The following is a 23,557-nucleotide window of genomic DNA, read 5'->3' as shown; positions in this document are numbered from 1 at the left end:
GCCGCGGGTAATTGGAAGTTTATGCATTCGTTTTCGGCGATGTACTGAGGGGCCAGATTTACTGAGGTTTTGCAGCATTTTTTTTAGTCGCAGATTGGTCGCGTTGTTCGCCATGACAAGTGCGCTGCATGTACGGACACCTGTGCAGTTTAAATGTTATGTAAGTGTTTGCACATGTCTCCTTATTGCAAATGCATTTCATCCCTCTCATATTTGGGGTGGCATAACTTTTCTTGGGCTGCTTAAACACTTTTCACAAGTATTTAAACCTTTGAGCCCTGAGCAAGTAGTTTTGATTTCTCAAAAAGAAAAAGAAAAAAAACTGAAAAAAACATGAGGAAAAAGGCAATGAGCAACTTGGGAGGAAATGGAAAACTATTTTTAGAAAAATTGGGGAAAAATTATTCATAGAACTATTTTATGATTATCATAATTAAATATTTAAAATCACTTCAATTTTTTATGATTTTTTTTCAGGTTATTTTCTTGCTTTCGATTTGTTTTATTTAACACACATTTAAATACAACATTTTTGTGTATGTGTGTGTGTGTGTGTGTGTGTGTGTGTGTGTGTGTGTGTTTGTGTGTTTTTCAGGAAAAATTCCTGTGTTTTGTTTTTTTTATTTTTAATTTCAATTAAAAAATTTTAGTGGTAATTTTATAAGCTGCTCATAGCCTTGTCATGTTTTTGAAAATAAATAAAAAATAATTTGCCCAGGTTTCAAAGTGAGAGTTAAAGAGCATCAGCTGATTTGTTTCAGCTGGGCAGCAATCAGTGCCTGCTGGCTTATTGTGGGTGTTGTAGTCTTTTACTGGATGCCATAATGGTTTGTAGTTATGCTGCAACTGCTAGGAGGGAATGTTTCTCCTCTCAAGGACTCACCTTTTGTGACATCACAATAAGACTTGCTTCATTCATGATTCTAATGATGTTTCTTGTAATTAACAACTCCAATGTTACAGTTAGTTAGGCCAGGTAACACAAAGATACCTGGGTAACTAGTGCTGGGTTTGTAGTAAAGGACTCAGGTCTCAGTTGTGCAGGAGTATGCTCAGTACTTCCAAAATACATACATTTTTCACTAAACCCTTATTATACATTAAACTTCTGCACAAACAAAACAGAAGTGTTTGAAAAGCTGTTTAAGTGTGTGTTTGGAAGTATTGAGCATACAATCAGATGCTGTGTGAGAGTTTATACATTGACTGAGTTTTGATGTTAAAATGCAAACTCCTTTAGTTTTAATTCAAGAATGTTCAGCATTTTTTTTCAAATTTTATTTTTGTTGTTGTTCACAGGAGGCAAACAAAAAAACCCCAAAAACTTTCTTTCTGATTTCACACAGGGTGAAGAACTGATATACAAATCTGGAGGGTGAAGTATTACTTTATCAGAGGCTTTTGAAGTATTTTGTTGGAGTTACTGAGGTTGTTTTTGCTTAGAAAATTCTCTGTCTTTTAGAAAATTGTGGGAATTTTTACACAAGCAACAGGGGAGATTGCAAAAAGTATGAATTAGACACAAAACCACAGAAACATCCACAGAGCTGCTGTAGTCAAGGCCACTCTGAACGAGTCTGAGAAAAGTTCAAATCTAAGCAACACTGAGATGTCAGGAGGAGCTACAGTAAGTGGTTGAGTGTCAGTCTAAAATTTCAAAAAAAGGCTTGAGACCAACTGAAGAACACATCCAAAACACAAAACAGTTACCATTCAAAATGATTTACCCCTTTGAAACCTGGATCAACACTAGGTTTTTTTCCTGCATTTAGATGCCTTTCACAAGCTGTTTAACCCTTTGGAAACCTGAGCAAATTGGTTTGATTTCTTTTAAGACACACCAGGGGAAATACAATGACCACAGATTGCAAGATGTTAGTAAAGGCCAAGGAAAAGAATATTTTCTAAAGATTTTTTTTTTAAAGCGGGGAAGATTGATAGAAAATTATCAAAAAACATAGGGAAAAATGTCCAGAAAACTGTTTATGTAATGAAATTAATTTTAAATCTCAACTCATGTTACAGAAAAACTCCCACATAATATAATATGTAAAACAAATGCTTTTTTCCAGCATTGTTTTTTTATTTATTTATTTGTTGTCAGGTAATTTTTTTGTAACTTTTTCCCTTTTTTTGTGTTTGTCAATTTTGGGGCCAAGTCTTGTTAAGTTGATTTTCACCTTTTCTCCATGTACTTTCAGATTATTAGTGATAAAAATATAGTTATTAATAATAGAACAATTCTGTACCACTGCTGCCTTTCTTATTCTGACTATTATTTTTATATCAACTCACTGCAATTATGAAAAGTGTTTGTTAAGACAATAACATAATGTGACTGGGCATTCAAACTGCGTGGGTGGCTGCTGTCACACACTTCTGGTGAGCACGGTGTGTGTCTGAGAGGTGGAAAATTTTCAACAAGCAGAAAAGGTTTTGACCTGCATTGTGTGTTTTCTGGATTTTTACTGCGGCTCATCTCACCTTTTTTTTTTATGTTTCTGCCAGTGAACGCCCTTGATTTCCCCAAACCAAGAGCAACTTTGAAATATCAGTTTTTATAAAGTCTGCCAACACCAGGAGGTGGCGTGGGGGTGATACAGTGGGTTCTTTCAAAAATAATTGACCAAGTGACCCTCAAAAAGTCTATCCATGTCCCTTCTTCATACAGTCTCACTGTGGTTTACAGTGAGAGTTAAAGGATTATTTCATAGCTGGAAAGACAGCCTTTTTACAAAACAAGGCTGTCTATGCAGCACAGAGACACAGGTACTTTGGAAATTGTGTTCTACGTGACCAGAGAAAAAAACACTTTTGCTCGAGAGGTAGGCAGGCTGGTAACAAATGATCAAAACATTACAGCTAAACGGTACACTAAAATATTCTGAAAGCATTTGAGGTAAGAAAAAGGCCACACAGTAACTGAATCTTGGTTCATATTTCATCAGCACAGCTAAGTTTTATCATTTGATCTGTTTTTTGGAGCCTTTCTTTTTACAAATCCCAAGTCCTGAACTTCGGGTGCTAAACGAGTCATAATGTGCTCTTCACCTGCCAAATACTGAATTTACAGTTATCATGAATGCTTTTTAAAATTTGCATTGGTTACAAAACAAGTTTGCCAAAAGGTTCCTTTGCTGCTGAGCCGCATCACTTTTCTTGTGCTGCCATCAGACCCCTTTCGTAAGTATTTAAACCTTTGGACTCTTAGTGAAATGGTGCAAATTCTGTCAGAAACATGGAGAGAGGGCATGGAGAAACCTGGTAAAAATGTTCTTAAAATTGCAAGATTATTAGTAGATTTAGAAAAAAAAGTTTAAAAAGAAAAGAGAAGAAGGGGAAAATGTCTAGGGAAAAAAAAGATAAATCTAGGGGGTCATTTACACTACACTACATTTATACATTTATATTTACATTTATATAATTTTTACATAATATTTATATAATTTCTTGGTCATTTTTTCTTAGGTTGCCCTTTTCCTTCTTGTCATGTTTTTGAGAAAAAATTTAGCCATTTTGTTCAAAGCGTTAATTTTAGCCTCAATTTATCATTCTTTGTGCAACTTCAAAATGTGACATGAAATTGGAAGGTGTGTGTCTATCTCTACTGTCCGGAAGGTAATTGCCGAAAGGCAAGTTTTGCATACTGGAATTCATTTTTTGTTGACCTTTTACATTAACAAAATTATTTGCTATCTTCCAAATCGATTTTTTTTTTCAACTGGTGCTACAACACATTACATTCCTGGTTTTCTTCTGCAGTGGGATTGTATACTGTCGAATTGGTTCAAACAACATGGATCTGGTTAATTATCTGCTGATTTGCCAAAAATGAATATCATTAATGTTAGCTGATCCATAAAATAAATTGATTCTTGTCACATTTTTTAAATAAAAATATTTTAATCTCTGTGCTTGGGCAAAAGTATCAAGTATTTTTGGATCAAAAGGCCAAGTGTAAGTGAAGTCATGAGCTGTTGGTTTTAAAGTTAGGATGAAAGTCATTTTTGGTTTTGTCACGTCCACTCTAAAGTCATCCAATATGTGACTCGAGTCTGACTTGTGTCCAAGTCATGGGACTCCTGTGACAGCCTGGACAGCCTGTGAAATCACTACTTTTATTTTAGCTACATAGAACTTTTGTTAGCTAATATGTATATTTACAAAAAATATTTAACTAAAATGAAATATTTTTCTTTCTACATACACAACATTGGATTCAATTTCCAGTCCTGAGTACTGCATTGTTTTTTTTAATTAGGTTAATTAAACTAATTAATTACTAATTAGGTTTATCAGCCTATTAAAAAAAAGTTTTATTTTTAAATGGACAAATAAAAATAAAGGCTTTTAAACTAATTGAGTAAATGAGCACAACACCTGAGTGCTTTACAACAGCAAGGGATTTTGTGTTCATAAATTTGCATTTGAATTTGATGTTTAATAAACTGTTGGAAAATACTTTTTTTTTCTCCGTTTGATGAGCATTCAGCTGCATCGCTCTCTGTATTCTAGAGAAACATCAGTTGTATCAACACTATCTCCCCTCTTTTTCCTCAGTAAATCTGGCTCTGTGTCTGGACCGGCTTCTAACATGATGAAAGCAATGGAAATCTGATTCTTGAGATGTCAAAACACCAAAGACAACCTGCTTTGTAATATATACCAATAAGATATTTTATAGCACACATGTTATAACAGTGAGGGGTTGAAATCAAACAAGAAAAAAAAGGATCCCAGATAGATAAATCACTTTGTTTTTTACTTAAGCAAGCTGAGCACAGAAGAACTGCTGAAAATGACATACAAGGTTTTTCTGACTTTCAGTGAGAAATTGGTGAAGTCAATGTAGAATCATATCAAGTATCATCCCGGTAAGTTTGCAGCTCTCAAGGAGGACCATCGCTGCCCTGCAGAAACCTTATAACTCCAGTCGCCGTGGTAACTGGCAGCTGACATTGGACCCACATGTTAAAAAAACAAAAAAAAAACCAAACTCTTTTTATTGACCTGAGACTAAACCCTTTTTAAAAAACCATTATCAGGTTCAATCAGTTGCTTAGAGCTCATCTAATTGGAGATAAAAGGATTTTGCAGAACAATTACAGTATGCAAGTACTGGTGTGCACTGTGAATAGTGACTCAAAAGTTTCACAACACCAAATCAAAACAAGTAACTGCAGAAAGTGTGACTGGCATTTACATGGAAAAGCTACATTACCACGTACTCTGGAGAATGTGTCTGTCTTGTTCTGTCTTGGTAGAAATATTGAAATATAAAAAGCGATACAGCCTCCTGCTGGGAAATCAAACACAGAAACTAAATGTGCTTCTTATCTTAACATTGACTTTCCATATAAGGCATGAGTTTGTTTTTGTTATAAACATTTTTTTGGTCTTTGCACTCGGTTATCTAAAAAGCAATGTGTACTTTGTCCACACCTGGGGTTAGATGGAGCGTTATTTACAGCGCTGTATCCTCGGAACCTTTTTTTAGTCACCACATCAGAAGATTTCCGTATGATTTTCCAAAAGAAAAAAAAGAAGAAAAAAATCAACACTGAAGATATTTTCGTCATTCAGTTTGCCAATGTGCTCACCGTCTTTTGGTATAGACACACCACCAAGGACAGAACATCACTAACAGGCTTCTCACTCGGATGTTAAGCATAGATACTTACACGTTTTTCAAATGCCAGATAAAATGGAAGGCAGGGATTAAAAAGAAATATTCAAAGACAGCAACAGGGTTCAGGATTATCAAATTTTTAAACTGTTAAGCATAACATAACAACTCATTCACCACATACTGTATATAATATTATCCCATTTCCCCCTTCCCACGAGATTGTTCTGTAGCCAAAGAAAATAGGGTTAGAAAAGGGGAAATCTTCTTTTCTGTTCGCTCGTTTTCGAAGACCCCTTAAGAGTTCCTCTTTACATATCAAAATCGCCTTTATCTCTGCAAGGCAGATGTCTTAGGTATATTTAATGACATCGGCTCTGTAAGGTTCCACATCACAAAACCTGTCGGTGTAAGAGAGTCTCTTAAATCCATCCAGTCATACAGTTTGCCAAAATGGGGGCAGTAATAGCAAAAGTAAGCCTCCAGGCTCCTACAGCAGAGCCTCTGAAGGAGAGTCCAGGTATCAGCTGTTCTCCCGAAAGTCCACAACATGACTGTTCATCAAACGGATCTGGGGGCTATTTCTGATAAAAACGAGACACCAGAAAACTAGCCGAGAGTGACCACAAGCAGTCGGCCTTTACAGTTGGGTGTTCAGAGGATTTTGGTCCAAGATTCTAGCTTAGTCAGACCTCCCCTGCTCAGTCTGACTCCAATCTCTATGATCACTCCTGAACCTGCCTTGAGTGTTGAGCTAGCTAGCTGCACAGCTGGGCCAGCTCGGGTTCGGGAGAAGCATTGGGCAGCTTGGAGTTGAAGATCTGCAGAGAGTCCTTGATGCGCGCCACCTCTCCGGCCGACAGCTTGAGCCGATGGCGCAGCAGACAAGAAAACAGGTCCAATGGCTGCGGTGCTGGCGGAGACAGACGGTTAATCCGGTCTCTCATCTCCAGCAGCATCAGAAAGGCGGCGTCCTGCGTTCCCTGCGTGTAAGGGTAGTCCAGCTGGAGGATCAGATCCTTGATGCCCTCGGGGTCAAAGTGCATGCTGTATCCAAACACTTTGAGCGTGTTGATTTTCATGTACCCCATGTTGGACGTCTGGTCATCCAGGTCCAAGGGTTCGTAGAAGAGAGTTTCATTCACCGTTGGGTCGTCTGTGAGAATGCGGCTTCGCAGGTAGATGTGCACTGTTTCAAAGAAGGACTTCCATGTGTTGCCCAGAGACAGCGTCCAGTTGTAACACTGCGCCGTGACGACGGCATCCAGTCGAGTTCTCTCCCAGTCGGGGAAGTCGGGCTGGTTCACCGGCATGAACCAACTCTCCGAGTGACTCCCCCCAAAAGGATTTACATAAATGGCGGGCACAGGCTCCAGTGTTGAATTCTTAGTCAAGCATATCTGGAAAGAAATGCCCATGAGCATGTGGATGAGATTGGACTTGTTTTTGTTGCTCTTGAGTGTCAGCAACATTCTCTTCCTCCAGGCAGGATTGAACCAGCTCCCCAGGCGGACGTCGTTGCTGATGTAAATGGCATGGACCTCGATTCTGCTGTCGAGGCGCTGAAGAAGGTACTTCACCTGAGGAGGGATTAAAAGGACAACGAGATTACATTCACTCTTACAGGGAGACAGATAATAATAAATCACTTACACACTGGTTCTCAATCCATACATACTTATATAGGGCTGAGCAATATGTCAATATTATATACATATCATATGACAGTAGATATTTTCTTAGATTTTGAATATTGTGTGTTATCTTTTCCTGGTTTTAAATGCTGTACTACAGTGAAGTGTTGTCATTTTCTGAATATACCAGACTGATACTTGGTCCAGCATATGCCTTTGCCCACTTATTTGGGATTTGCACTTAATTAATGCTATACCTTTAGGCTCTGCATAGATGCATGTCCTATGCCATTGCCTGGCATGCACCTCTGTAGAAATGTAACTCAACATTGTGGTGATATTGACCTCCTGTTTATTTTTAAGATGCTGAAAATGATTTCCCCACAGTGAAAACAAAGCTTTTATTTACTTTGATTTCACAGATAAGAAACAATACAATGTTAAGACAATAAAGCCCCAACAAAACAGCATCTTGTGTTTGATGTATCCCAGCTTCATATGAGTAGAAGAAAATATCAGCGGGCTACTTTGAAAAATTACCTTTGTTAAATGCTGCTGTTGGTTCCTGGCTCCAAATAAGTCAAGGAAAACTAGCTACCTAGTTAGCTGCTAGGCTAAATTATATATTGTAAAATGCTAAAGGATTATGCTAATAGAGTTACCATGTTGTATTTGTGGGGAATGCGTGTCTAGGAAAAGACTAATGTTGTTATTTTAATGGCATCAAATTTGTAATCACATTGTTTTTCTGCCATTCATCAAAGGGGAGTAAAAATGCATAAAGTATCAGACTGATTAAAAGAATCAAAAATGGAATTGATTAAATCCTTCATAACTCTTTCTTACTATGTGACTTTGTGAGAGCCTTCTCTTCTCACACTGCAGTCACAGCAAAATGGATTCTGAGCCTGATCTGTGTTTCAGACTCCCTTCTGGTGTCCCTCAAACTGCGAGGTTTTGCTTGACTGATTGCTTTATTATTAGCTTGTGTACGTTCCCTTGCATGTTTAGTATGTTCTGAGTCTGAGACAAGGAGAACTAATTAAAAAGAAAATTAAATACGGTCATCCTACAGCACCAACTCATACCACCATATTTCATTTTTGTTCCTGTCAGAGATTGCATGATTTTGCAGCACTTTAGAACTGCGGCATCTGTATGCCATTGTGTGATGATCTTTCAATCGCTGTTATTATCATTTTTGAAGATGTGTCCAGAAACAGAGAAAACACTTTTCTCAGTTTGTCTTTACATTTTTGTCATGATCTTTGGTGTAATCAGAGGTACTATTATTTGGTCCACAGATATCTGAGAACCAATACAATGCATAATAAGAAACTTTGAGAACCTCAGCATCAGGCATGTCCAAGTCAAAGTTCAGGTAGTGGTCCAGGGATGCAGCGATGCTCGGCCTGCAGGAACCCAGATGGAGGATGTTGCCGTGGTGACAGGATCCACATCGGGTGGCGTTGTCAGTGGCGCAAGAGGAACAGGAGGTGGGGGAGGTGCCCACAACACAGGGGATGACTCCCTGGCAGGTGGGCTGCTCCACAGGGCAGCTGCAGCTCCTCACCTCCTCAGAAAAGGAGCCCAGCACTCCGTGCTCATTGCAGTAGAGCAGAGACTGAGCCCGCCGCAACCAAAACCCAACGGGCCTGCAGAGGGGAGAAAAGAAACACAACGTAATTGTGTAGTTTTGCATACACTACAACATATTCCAAAAAATGTAGGTACCTGTGTAACAAGCAATTTCACACCTGTGTGAAAACCAGTGTTTCACTTCTCCGTGTGTTGAAAGTTTCAAATTTCACCTCTGACCACACACTTAGCATAATTGATGAGTGTGGTTATGATGTTATGGCATTCTGGAGGTGTCTGTTGTTTTTCCATTCTACTTTAGATGAAACCATGCCTACTCAGGCACAGTGAAAGCCAGCATGAAAGGTCCAATGATTGGCTGCCATCCTACTGCTAGCGTGAGCCAGTTAAAGATACTGCTGCTATAGCCAGCTAGAGCACCCATGGATGTAACCACCCACAGTCCACCTCATTCTCTCTGGAAAGTTTCCTCAGTCCAGCCACTGAATGTCTGTCTCTGTGAAATAGGATAGCTACGGTAGCTTACAAAATGACGATTTGGTCAATAAAAGTGAACCTGGCTATTTTCAACCAGCTCTGTGTCATTGCAGTGTCAGCAGTGTGTGCACAAAAAGTCCATGGGACATCCACTGACGTAGGAATGGGGAGCTTTGGGGCTCATGCAGTGCAGTGGTAGCCAAACACTGGTCATTTGCACACACTGATTACTCTGCAGTGACGGAGCTGGTTGAATATTTGTAAAGTTTCCTTCAACAACTGTTGCGACTTGAAGTCAGCCAGTGACTGTTACTGAAAACACACAGGGGAGATGTTCACATGTAAATATGACACATAGATACATAAAAAAGGTAGAGGGACATCAAAACTCAATGTCCTGTCCTGTACATCACTGCATCAAGGTAAGACGTTCAGCCATTGGAAGCCAGCAATATTATATAAAAGGTTGTTAAGTAGCTTTTTAACTTGTTCTTATGTTACTCATGCTTATTTTCCCAGTCACCCTGTACTGTTACCAAGAGGGCCATTCCCTACTGGTCATAAAGAAAAATTGAGATGTTACACAATAGAGTGATCTCAAAACTACAATTGAATATTGGTGTCATAAATCAATAGCATTGAAGGGGGAAATTAATTATTTTGACACCAAGGTTGTTATTTAACATGAAAAATCATTTTTTAAGGTAAAGCCTCATCATATTTCAAGAGCTCTAAATTGTCTCCTGCATCTCAAAGCCAAACATACAGCTCTGGTGCTGCATTCATTAACAGCTGTTTCCACAGTTGAAAAAACTAACAGCCAATGTAGCGCTTTGTGGTCCAGATTAAGAAAAGGAAAGTTAGAATGTCCTGGTGTCCGAGGGGCTGAACCCCCTGACAGTGAAGACGGATGGGGACATCATCTTCCTCTGCCAGAGCTAGACAAATTAAGCACTGTTGTAAATTGACAACAACATGTACAGCTTGAGTTAAAGTAAAAGTTTCCATTCCTTCTGAAAGTCAGATCGATACAAATGTCATGTGAGGAGCTGTGAGGCAAGCAGCCCAATCTGTTCATAAACTTTAATATAAAAGATTAAAAAAAGTGCTGTTTAAAGGATAGAGTCACAATTTCTCGTGTCAGTCTTTAAACAATAGTACGGTGCCTATCTGACAATGAAACCTGTTTTTGTTTTCAGTCATCATTTCCCCCGTTCATACTAGCTGTGAGGAGATCCCATCATGAAGTGATTCTAATGGAAGTGCAGGGACAGAATTCACAGTCTGCACAGTCCATTTTCATTCGGAAATCATTACGTACCACTTCGTCAGTGGTTTTGGCATATGATACAGACGCCAAAAGCTACCTTTTGCGGCAGTATGATACACAACATCAGTTTGTAACCCAAATGACACTTGGCATGGCAGTATGATTCGTAAACAGGTAGTGTCAGTTGATAACGCATTCCGTAAGGAACCTGTCGCAGCTGTATCATACGCCATCAGACAGCATCAGGTTGAAATGATGACAGTAACAATGTAATATAAGGAGCTAAAAGCTTCCTATAAAGCAGGCAGGAGGGGTAGTGCATGTGTCCAACAAACCCTGGACTTTAACCCGCAAGCCCGGTGTTTGCCTCCCTTACCATGATGTTTATTTCTAAACCGAACCACGCACTTATGTTGCCTAGCCTAAACACCCGTGCCTTTTTAGCCTTATCATAACTATATTCTTTTGTTTATGTCCCGGTGCAGAATCCTGGAATGTCAAAAGCAGATGCAGAGTGATACTTTTGACCGTGGTATGGAGAAGTAAGAGTCCACTGACAAAGTGGCGATATGTTACGACTTGGGATAAGAATGTGTTGGTCTGATCTTTGTTGCACAAATATACTCTGAAGTTCTCAAATTACAGCTTGGAGTTGGAACCCCAAACTAATAGCATTCATGTCAGACAGCCTTTCACATTAAAATGGCTCCGAGACACTGCTATTGGCTGTACATTTAGTTACATTTGTGACTGACTGTCCGCAGTTTTAAGGCACAGATTGTGCTGCAGAAAACTGTACAAACAGACACTTAACAGGGTGTTCTTGGCACAATTCTCAGTAAGTATTGGGAGCCCATGGGCCCGCCTTCAAGCTATGATTGGAGAGTTGGCTGTTTTTCATTTTGGCATTAATATTGTCTCCTTATATAAGGGTAGCACCCTTTCCACAGTTTAAATTCCATGTGCTGCTTTTATTCTCTTATCCTCCTGTCTTTTAAAACATTCTCAGGAAGTAAAAACCTACAGGTTACGGGGGTATTCTTTAAGAAAAATCTTGCATAAGAGTTTTAAACAAGGATTTCTCCTAAACCACAGTGCTGTTTACTCCATATGCATCCAATTTTCCATAGGTGAAAATGTAATTCGCAGTCTGCTCCTTCCATAGTACTTAAAAATTGGATTGTTTATCTACGGCAATTTGACATCCTTTTTTTTTTTTTTTTTTTTTACAGAAGTGTGGGTGTTTGGTATGACTGCAGTGGAGATGAAAATGCAGACATACATAAATTACCATCCACTTTGGTGCGGTAACAGCAGCGACTGAAAATTGGCTCTGCAGAGATTCTATCCCCGGGCTAAGTTCAGGAAATCACACACAACATTGCCCAAATGCTCCGGCAATTCCTTCCCCTCAGGCCTATGTAAATAGACAAAAATGAATGATGATAAAACAAATGGATTTGTGCGGAGGAAAACAGGGGAGCTTTTTTTGCAGCTGAGCAGCCCCTGATAACTTGTTGTTGCCGGGACGAGGTGGGTTAAGACTCTGAGTGACAAGGGTGAGACAGAGAGAGAAAGAGAGAGACAACACAAGGGCGAGTGATGGAGAGAAATGCAGACAGAAAGTGAGACAGAGTGTGAGAAGAGGGGAATGGAGTGATGGGTAAAGGGAAAGGACTGTCAGGGAAATTAAAGTTCTCTGTAAACAAGTGCCGAGCTGTCGGCCTGGGAGAGGACTTGATTACAGCATGCCACAATGCCACGTACCTTACCGCACAAAGGGTCTCACCACCAGTAACTCGACCCTTCATCTCTCTCCCACTCTCCCTTTCTCTCTCTCCATCCCATCATACTATCTGTCTTCCATCTTTTCCTTCCTCTCTGTCTTTACTCTTCCTGCATCTTCTCACATCCCTCTTAGTCAGCCTCCCTTCCCTGTCTTTACACCTGCTTTTCACAAGCTTGTCTTTGTTTTTTGGGGTTTTTTTGCCTTCGGCACAGCAACAAAACTGCCACGTAATGACAGGTGAGTGAAGCTCACAAGGGTAGTTTGCTCACAAGTCAACCACAGGTGTAGAATTCACTCAGGTAAAGGGAGTCAGTTAGCCTGTCATATCGTTACGAGGCAATGTTTTCAACAAGTGGTGCTGGTTTCTATGACAGTTCAGCTGCAGTGGCAGGGAGGTCTGTTTCCAAACACCCGCACATTTGGGCATTACAACACCTTGCCTGGTGTCTGTGGGAGTTACATCCATGTTGGATGATTCTGCACTTCACGATTTACATCCATTGCCAACATTCAGTGCCAATGTACGAAGTAGAGCGCTCGTTCCAAGTCCTCCAAACTGGACGACAATTAATGTTGTTTTTCCGTGTTCCCTTTAATAACAAGTGTGCTCTGGTCTGATTGCCCTATCAGCAGTGCAACGTCATTCCCTAAACTTTTGCAATTGTCGAAAGAAACATAAATGACATCACTATGATTAAGGTTTGGGTAAATTTAGGCACAAAAACAATTTTGTTAGGTTTAGGTAGCATCCTGATGTGGGTTAAAATGACTGCCTCACAAACCTTACACTGACTGTTAAATTAAGAAATAAACAGTGGTCCCCTGTGTTTACGTCAGACTTTAGCATTCTGTAACACCTGACACCCTTCCTTTCTCCTGTGATAATTGCTACAGCCACTAGAGGGCTTTGTCTATTGAATATAAACACATATTGTTTTAGGCACTTGGTGGAACTTTTGACGCTGTCTTGAGAAGAACGTTTCTGTGCTTGACATTTCGCGAAGCCAAAAGTAACAGCTGGGTCATGGTAAAAAAAATGAATAGCTTTTAGGAAATGCTGTTAAACTGTGCTGGAAAGCAAAGTCACTGAAAGTTATTCTGAATTGCCACATGAAGAGAAAGCCAGCTTTTTGCACTTTTGCATCACAGTGTTTTCATAGATGAAACCAAGAGCGAAAACTCTGAAGGCAAGTCACAATATGTATTGCTGTAGTTTTCTTTCAACTCTGGGCAACATTGTAAAGGGAAAATAAGTGTCATGCAATTTAACAATGTTTAAACCCATTTTCATTGCAAGGTTGTAATATACTAACACTTTGTCTTATAGTGATGCACAGAGAACTCTAGCAACTGTGTGAGACATACAGCTAAAACCTACCATAACACCTGGTAAATATCAAACAGTCACGGTTAGTTGCAACGATGAAACTACTTGATTGTGTGGAATAAATATCATTGTTTGGGATAAAAGAAGTACGTAACATCACGTAAATATGACACTTGAGTGAGGTCAGTGTGCACAACTGTTTGTAAATAACATAATATCATATTAAAACAATACTGACTTTTGGTTCCACACAGGAAACAAACAATGGTCTCCTGGGTAAAAGTCTGTTTGAGCCATCAATCTCACCTACTTCGCACCTACGTGGACTTTCTCGCTCTCGCTCTATTTTTGATTACAATGGTAACTGTCTGCATTAAAAGGTGGGTTAACATTGTAGTTTGCTGACTGAGATGCTGAAGGGAATCTTTTCTGTTGTTATCACACGCTGAGGGGTGACAATGTGTCTATATTTGATGACTTGGGAATGAGAATGGGCTGATCTGTTTATGTCACAGAAATATCTATATTTGTATCAGTAATTATACCGTAAGAGAGTATGGCTAATACCAGAAGTTGTTAATACTCTAATTTGTGTTGCCTTTTACAGATATTATAAACATTAAGTTACAGATATTATAAAGATATTTTAACCAAGTCCCTGAATTAATCATATAATAACATATGATTTGTATCTGTATTACTGCAAAACTACAGATGTTGTCTGTATCTGTTCTGAGTGTACCCTCTGTCTCTTATCACATATTGCCACTTTGCAGTGGACTTCTGCATCTACATATTACGCTCTAGGGATCTTTCTTGGTCTGCTGTTGACTTTCTGAGATGGCGCCACCATGATGTCAACAAAAGCACATGGCAACCAACGCCGGGATGTCAACAGGCGCGCATGCTAATGCGGATGGTTAGGATTTGGCAACAAAGGCATATGAGAAGCAAACACTGGACGCTGACATGAAAGTCCGAGGTTCGTTGGGTCCATCCACCATGCCTCCTGCCACTCTAAAGGAACCTTCATGCTCCTTATATTACATTGTTACCAGCTGCGTTTCAACCTGACACTGTGAAACGTGTCAAGTTCCATCTGGCTGTGTTCACAACTGACACTGCCCGTCTGCATATCATGCTGCTGTGGCAGGTGCTGTTTGGCAGCATATCTTAACACTGGGACCAGTTCAGTCCAGCTGTGTTCTCAACTAAAGTCACTCAGTGGGGTATCACACAACCACAAAAGGTGGCTTTCGGCATCAGAATGTTATGCCAAAATCACTACAAAAGCAACAGTATTTGACAACTCGGGAATGAAAATGGGCTGGCATATCTGAATGATTTTTTTTGCTTCCACCCCTAAGGGACAGACCATCATTAGACACTAGATCTGTTTGACTCTAACAAATGTAAAAGCTTCCACAAACTGCTTCAGTCATTGCAGTATCTAAACAGATGATCACTACTATATAATGGTGATGGTTCTTTGTGCATGCCGTTGTTTTTAGGCCACTCTATCTGGGAGCGCTGTGTCATTGATACAGATGATCCTTTCAGGTGCATACAGGCTACAGATATCTACAGTGTTGCTACTCCTCTGTCATAATGCCAACAGTTTTTTACACAGTTAGACATATTTACAATCTGTTGACAGCAGAGGCAGCCCAAAGCTGAAACAGCTGAAATCACAATGCCAGGAATCTACAAATACACATTTTGGATGGGAATCAGCTTAAAGGGAGCAATTGTGTACCCCACTGGCATGTTTCCCACCTTCCTGTGTGTATAACTTTTGGGGTTTTGCTCAATTCAAAGCTGAGCTCATTCCAGACAGATAGCTCTGGGTTTTCCCAGCGTGCCCCACTCGCGGCGGGCTGTTAGAGAGCCTACAGCTGTAATGAATCAGCATGGAGCAGCCGGCAAAACTCCCCCGTAATCACAAATTATGTCTTCTTCATTCGGTTTGTTTCTTTCCAGTGCTTCCCAGCGGGTTACCTCTCTCTGGGCAGGCTGATGCGAGGATGTTTGGGGCAGCGTTTGCTCAGGGTGAACAGTTTCCTGACGACCTTCTGAGCTTTGCCCAAGACCAGGGCAGTGCTGGACTCCAGCTGGGTGTAGCGCTTCTGGAGAGACAAGTCAGCCGACCAGAACTTGGCGATCATGGACACATTCAAGAAGCGGTCAGTGGGCAGGCGCTTCAGGAGGGCTTTGAATTCATCTGCAGAGGGAGGGGGCCAGAAATGGGAAAAAGGGAAGGTGGAGAGAGAGAAAATAAAACAAAATTAGATGCTCTCAAGTCATTTATGTTAACAATACCCCTTTGAGCACTGCAAACCTATTCACCACAGTCTCCTTTATCCCCCGTGGCATGCAGAGATAATAACAGAGGAGCTGGGGGAGTTTCATGTGTCATTAGAATACAAAAAAAGCTGTTATGTTCTAATGAATTGCCATTACAAAGTAAACACCTGTGCTTCAGTCTGCAGTTATACTCATTCACCTCACCATTAGAAGCTCATCACATTCACAGTAGCATCATTTGCATCATTGTCATTTAGAAACACTAGTTACCCAACGACTGACAGTGTTGTGTCACGTATAGATGCACATTGTCATTTAAGACGCAATTCTTTCTTTAGAGGCCGGAACAAGTTAAGAGATAATCATAGGCTGAATAGAGCAATAAGAGCATGTGATAAAATGGTGAGAGGTTCTATCTCGGTGGCGCTCTGCTCTGAAATGCAAATGCACAAAAAGCAGTTATGAATGTAATTCACAGCAAATTTTGCAGCTGTCGCAGCAAGTTTGTGTCAAAACCATTTAAAAAAAACCACACACACACACAGAAAGCAGGGTTTAATCTACATAAATTTATAATTTCAGCTGTCAAAGGACGATCATTTCATACAAACCTAACATCACCTCCGCCACCTCCAACAAAATGTCAGTCAAAGCCATTAAAGCATCAGAATCTGTTTTATTCATAATGGCACAAAGCAGGGACTTAAAACATAGTAAATTAAATAGAGCACTGATGTCAAACACAGCCCTAATAGATGGCAGGTCTCAAAGTTTAGAACTAGAGAGAAATCCAATAAATTGATATGTTAAAGGGGCACATGCTTTCATTAGACCTGCCTGGCAGGCGCCTGCATCTTCAGATTCCATGTCCTAAGTCAGGACTTTCTGCAGGCAACACTTGAGAGTTTATAATAGAAATGTCTAACTGTTTACATATTTGCTACATAACTATTTATAAAGCAATGAATTTTGGGTTTGCAAAAATGTGAAATGCCAACATTTTTCTGGCAACTGGACCGAGTGAGAACATTTTGTTTATGCAGTTTGCTATCTTGTATGTTTGGTTGAAACATGATAAACATGAACACGAAAAAGGCACTTTGAGAGAATTAAAAAATTGGTGAATGTTTTTCTTTGTCGGAACTTCAAGTCTATGTGTTTTTTTTCCACACAGAAAGACATACTGGAATTTTGATTTAAAAAAAAAAATGTGACAATTAAGAAAATTGTTACTGCCATTTAATAGCCAATAGGTGTGTATTAGATGCATTTGTGTTGCATATGGAAACTTTGGTTTATAATACAGGAGAAACCTTCTAGGGTTTCGGGTCTCCTGCCTCACCAAAATGAAGAGAAACATACAAATGTTGCCATTAGATCTAATGGGTATTATTTCACAAGTAGGTGAGTACAATTTCCAACATGAAAAGATTGGACACAGTTTGAGTAAATTACACTGAGAATAATATCGGCACAGAGGACACAGCTCATACCCTGTGCTGGGTTTGCCAAGAGCATTCCAGTGTTAAGATCATTGAAGTTCCATTATGAAGCAGCGGGCAAATATTATGCCAGTAAGAAGCCTCTGGGAAACTTGAACCTATTATTTCCTTTTCTCCCAAAGCCAGCTAAGTGAGACCTTCTAGGATTGTTCTGGGTCTGCTGGAGAATCATATTCCCATGTGCTGTTGTTGGCAGAGAGACAGAGAGGAAATCTGCAGCCAAGCCGACCTGAGCTGAGCCCAACTGATGAGACTCAAGCCTATTACAGTGCTCAGTGATCCCAGATGACACAATGGTCTGTCTCTCTCCATCCTTCTCTTTGTGTATGTCTGCCTCTTTCCTGCATTGTGATCTTTCTCCTCTGGACTAGCGAGTCCGGGTTGTCTTGCATTCCCTCTTGAGTTGTCTCCTGTCAGTCTGTTTCTGCATCTCTTGGTGCTCTCTCATCTATTTCTGTAGCCTCTCTGTATGGACATGAGGCCAAATTAGTAGGGCAACATTAACTCTGTTATTGCTCTGTTTGCTGGGTTAATACCTCAGATGGCCTGTTTTTACTGCTCGTTTCATATCACCTCTATTGATCTTCACAAAGCATTAAAAGCTACACTGAGCTGAGTGGAGGACAGACAAGACTGAGTGCACAGGATACAAATGCCACCGTATTATTGGTAAAAATAATGGAAGGCAAGTGGAAGTTGCTCAAGCTCCACCGGAACAAAATCCATCTCTTTTCAGCTCAGGGCCATAATCACAAAAACTGTCAATTTTAAAACACTGTATTGTAAAAATCTTGGATGATTTAAGTAATGTTACCCAAAAGGTTAAGCTGTTATAACTATAGTGCAGAAATACTTGAATACTTAGGTGCCTTCAAGGTATACTATGCAGGAATTGTCAGCTACCGTTTGTAAATGGCAGTTTGCAGCAAAAGCCTAAAAAAGTCTGGTTCCTGCTACGTTTTTGACTGTGCTTGATTATGGGGATGTATTATATAAGAAAGCACCCTCCTGGTGTTTGCATGCTCTGGACTCTGGTGTATTAAGATTACTAATTGCAAGCCCCTTAATCATCACTTTATCCTGTATGTTGGGGTTGGTTGTCTTTAAAACTGGGTAGACTTTTACATTGACATTCTCTTATTTACAAAGCTGCTCTTGGCCTACTTCCCGCATATTTTTGTGTCTGCATGAAGCAAAAAGTTGAAAATAGCTATGTTCTCCACTCAAAGAACTTGATCCTATTGTTTAAACCTATAGGTTTGTGCAGAGTTTGGCTAATGAGCTAATGTACACAGCTCCATATATATGAAATCTTCTGCAGAAAGACTTGTCCATATTATTCAGCTTTCATTTAGTCTCTATTTAAATGTTATTGAAAAATTCAGCCTATCCTAAAATTCAGCCTCACGTACATAGTGTCATTGGAATCCAGCTACAAATTTAAACAAACTTTTGTGGATTCGAGCACAACACAAATTTGGATAACAGCGACAGACTCTTGTACCAAGCTAATCAGCTATCAGTCAAAAACCGCACAGAATGTCACCATTCTTGTTCTTTTCTGCAAATATGGAAAAACAACCTGTTAATCATAGCTACTATGCTCCAATATGGCTGCCAAGATGGTGTGTTACCTCATCTGAAACCCTCTTATTAACAGAGTTGACTCATTAAAATGTCCCATGTGATTTCTATTTGAAGGGTAGTTTTTTTTTTCCGTCAGCACAGTCTTACTTCGACCATTAGCCAGTGAGATCAATGCCTCCACATCCCTTAACACACTCTCCTTTCCTCTGTCCTACATCCATCTTCATCTCTCTTTCCCTCTAACAATGATTAACCCACACAGAGTGGCACATGCACATTCATACACATCTGCCAACCACCTCCCACCTATTTCTTAAACCTTTTTTCCCCTGTTTTTAAATCATTCTTGCTCTCTCAATCTGCCTTTAAGACTCCTGTAGCATTATTCCATCGGCCTCTTTCTCTCTCTCCTCACACACTCTTGGAAGTAATCATTAGCACTGCCATCACGCTGGAGGAATTTGTCTGTCTGTTTTCCTCCCTTTCCTGACATTTATGACTCCATGTCCCAGATTTATGGACAATTTGGCTCACTCAAAATCTATCAGATAAAGAGGCTGTTTTTTTCTTCTTCTCTCTTTTCCATAATGGGTGACCGCGCCGCCCTGGAATCTCCATCTCTGGGCTGAGTTAGTGATTCATGACATCATCAAGCCGAGACGACAGCTAAGTGACTGGCTGGCTGAGGCCTGTTTATTTAACTCCCTACAAGGGCATGGGATATTAAAAAGTCTGAGCTGGGATTTGAAGAGTCGTATACAATATAGTGTGCTGACTGAAGTCAACAAAACTTAAAGTGTTTGGGAGCCAATAGTGAGGCTCTAGGGATGACAATGTCGGTAAGTTGGTCCAACTCTTGGAATACTTTTGCATGAAAACCAAAAAAGGCATTGTGTTGCTTATGTTGGACATATCACTACCTTAAAGGTCCTCTATCCATGTCTTAGCAGGTCTAAGCGAGTCTGATCAAACATGGAGCCTTTGGCCTGTAGAGGCATGAACACAAGACCTATAGGGACGTCTGGCACCAGGATGTTGGTGGCAGATCCTGTGAGTCCTGTAGGTTACAAGTCGTGGTACCACCAAGTCCAATGGATACTCAATCAGTTTGGGATCTGGAATTGGATCTTTGAGGAATTTGAGGCCAGTTTGACGTCTGGAGCGCTGTCTCAAGTTTCTAGGGCAATTCCTAAGCAGTTTTCGAGGTGTGGTATTGGGCACTGCCAATAGCAAGAGCCATTGCAGTGTTTAGGTGGGTGGTGCATGTCATGCGACATCCACATGGATGCGAGAATCCAAGGTTTCCCAGCAGAAAATTGTACTTGTAATCAAATGCACAGTTGTGCATTGTTCAGTGAGCTCCATCAGTTTGATATCCTTAAATAAAATAGTTTATCCCTTAACAGGTGGAAACACAAAACCTTTTCGCTAGATAGCACCAGCATTCCAAGAATCCTGAATGGAACTGGTTCAAGAACCAAAGCTAATTTGGTGGAAAAGGGGTATGAGTGGACCTGGTCACTGGTTGCTGCTACATCATGTTTCATTGCTCTAACTGATTGTAGGCCTATCCAGCTGGGTCAAGAGGCATTTTGCCCATTGATAACTCCCCTAGAAAATTGAAAATGAAAAACAAACTTTTTTAAATTTGCAATGTGGTTTGGCAATGTCAGGCTCCCTTTTAGCCACTGATAGCTGGGGTTGGCTCCAGCCCTCAGGCAACCCTTAAAAGTAATAAGTGGCTATAAATTATTGATGGATGTACAGATAGACCATTGAACGTTAACAAGGTAATCAGATGACGCATTTTGGCACCATTTCTATCTGTTCAGTTTACACAAATCTCCCATCTTTGTGCACTTCTCATGCAGCCTGCTTAAAACAGTTTTGTCCACTGATTTTCTAACATCAGTCAGTCTGGTGAACATATTTGTTTCTGAAATGTTCGTCGGAGTCTGTGAGGATCACAGGGATGGAGGCCTTAGCAGAGCTTATAGGGTGCTGGCATTTCATATTGTGTCTGATGTGAATTCTAAGCTAGTCTCATTGTAAAAACACTCACCTTGCTTTGAGGGGATAATGTAAATCTTCAAGTGTACATATTTGTTGCCATGCCTGCTGTTTGTACTTGTGATGATTGAATCGTATTATATTACAGCATCACATGGCCTGTCATTCCTATATTCAGTATGCATCGCATAAACGTTTGACTGAAATATATTTTTTCTTTTGCAGTTTCGCTTCAATATTGATGGGGTTTCTGCTTGATATGTATAATTAAAATATTCTGCCATAAACATGTACGTCTGTTCTAACCCTTGCATAAACTCACTGTCATTGTCTCAGTCACTGCTGAAATTAGAATTGATGGGTTTACAACTGCCTGTCACATGTAGCAGTGAACACCGCTGTCTGGAACATCTCCTTTCTCTTCAGATGCCGTTTTTTTTTTTTTTTTCCCTGCGCAATGCCCCTGTCTGTCAGTTACATCTTAGTGAAGATACTCTCATTAAATCCCACATGATTTCTCGCAACAACAACTTCAATAATCATCTTTCTTCCTCTGCGCCTTTAATTCAGCGGCAAACATGACAGACAATAAGGTTGGAGTTGGGATGTCTTCAGGCGAGTGCGGCAGCAGTGTTCTCCCTCTTTTATTCTGCTGCAACGCCGGCTGGGAGAGACGGAGCGGAAAACAGAGGGTCCAGAGCTGTCGAGTAAGCTGCTATCTCTATCACTTCAAAGTGTCTGTACCACATTAAATGCACCATCCATCATACATGGCTGACACTGCTCACACAATAGTTAGCAGGGAGGATTTTATGTTTGGCAGTCTCTATAGAGTCTCTGTATTAAAAAGTAGACTTGAAGTACTTTTTGAAGTCGGTCACTGCTCAGTGGATTGATTGATCTCTTAGAACAATGGCTCAATACTTTACTTTTACTTACCTAGAGCATAAATCCTTTAAGAAAATGTGAGAATTTAGATTCTATATATGAAGTACTAAAAATATAGTGCCAAAACACTCTAGGGAGGCTGCAAAAATTATCACTTTTAAATGTAAAGAGTTGGAAAAAGTCTTGATCAGGAGGAAACCATATAGAGATGTACAGTACATGTTGAAAAGTGTAAATGTTATGCAAAGTGATAAAAAAGTACCTATTGTCAAACATCCATATCTGTGAATTTGTCAAAAAGGATCAGTAGAAAAGGGGGAAAATTAGAAAACTGGTCCTTTTCATTCAGTAGTGAGTGACTCATCACGATACACTCTAATTACATTTGCTTCTTAATAAAGTAAGCTTTTTGTTTTCAGATTAGCCCATAATCCCCTAGGACTTTCAGTTTTTCCAGACACGTCTTCCATAATTAGTCGAAGATCCTTCAAGAGGACAAGAGCGCCGTCTGTGCTTTACTTGAGCTGAACTCATAAATTCATAAGCAACTATACACTGAACTATTTATTATTAACAGAATTATTAAAGTTGCATTTATCTCTGCAGGGACATAGGCTTTGCTAGTCTTACAAAACATGCTAAGGCTGTGTTTTATCATGCACATCACAAAAATAAAGAACACAAATACTCACAGTTGTTAATAAGGTGTATAACAGGAGTACTATACACACAGCAGCTTATATAATACAGGAAGTGACTTCTGTTGGAGTGGAGAAATTATTTATTGTGTGCCTTTTTTATGAAGCCACTCAGCCCCCTTTTCCTAATGTTTTGAATTATAAAACTTACATTTAGATTCACATTAAATTTCAACTCCCAGCAATTACAGACTTTCTACATGAGTGTTGCCTCAGAATATGACCTGACTGACTTTTTTCAGTTGTAGATCAAGTGCCGACCTCAATTTAAGTATTTTTAGAACACCATGCTCCAAATGCAAAAAATGTGGTCAGTGCATTTACATAGAGAACATTAATGGAGATTGTTGGAGGAAAGAAGTAGGGTCAAAAAAAACATACCTTCCAAGAAAAAAGATGTCTAACTTACCTACATACTGCATTGGTGCTTATTTAACATCATATAATCTCATTATTTAGTCATTGGTTTAATTAAAGAAACTATAGTTTGCATGACATGTTATTGTAAGCACACACCAGGTTAACCATACTTGCTTCATGCTTTATGCCTTGTCCAATGTGACTGTGATGAAGACAAAATAACATTAATATGTTTTCAACATTAGAAGAAAAGGAATATCATTTTGCAAGTCACAATTGAGTTTTTAATTTTTTTTTTTAAGTAATCATTTTAAATATTTGGATTTTTGGAGATTATGATATCAAGACAGGGCAAAATACAATCAGGTGAAATCAATTCAAAGCCAGCTGCTACTTTTTTTTTCACTTGCAAGGGCCATGCCACAGCAGTGTGATTTATAAATTTTTATGACATGAGCAAGTACAGGATGTTGAGCATGGATGAAT

At 39.7% G+C, this 23,557-nt stretch overlaps 1 protein-coding gene across 1 annotated transcript in view; it reads right to left on the bottom strand.

The window, feature by feature from the left end:
- Positions 1-4,713: 4,713 nt before the first annotated feature.
- Positions 4,714-23,557, bottom strand: part of brinp2 (bone morphogenetic protein/retinoic acid inducible neural-specific 2) — a 146,517-nt gene continuing 127,673 nt past the window's right edge. Inside the window, exons 6-8 of the mRNA XM_042498336.1 lie at positions 15,721-15,943; positions 8,609-8,915; positions 4,714-7,206 (exon numbers count right to left, since the gene is read on the bottom strand). Of these exons, the coding sequence (XP_042354270.1) occupies positions 6,385-7,206; positions 8,609-8,915; positions 15,721-15,943 (1,352 nt within the window). The 3' untranslated portion in view covers positions 4,714-6,384. The remainder of the gene's footprint in view (positions 7,207-8,608; positions 8,916-15,720; positions 15,944-23,557) is intronic.

The sequence above is a fragment of the Plectropomus leopardus genome, chromosome 12 (genome assembly GCF_008729295.1).
Source record: "Plectropomus leopardus isolate mb chromosome 12, YSFRI_Pleo_2.0, whole genome shotgun sequence".
Classification (NCBI taxonomy): domain Eukaryota; kingdom Metazoa; phylum Chordata; class Actinopteri; order Perciformes; family Serranidae; genus Plectropomus; species Plectropomus leopardus.
This window is presented reverse-complemented; position numbering and strand designations above follow the sequence as displayed.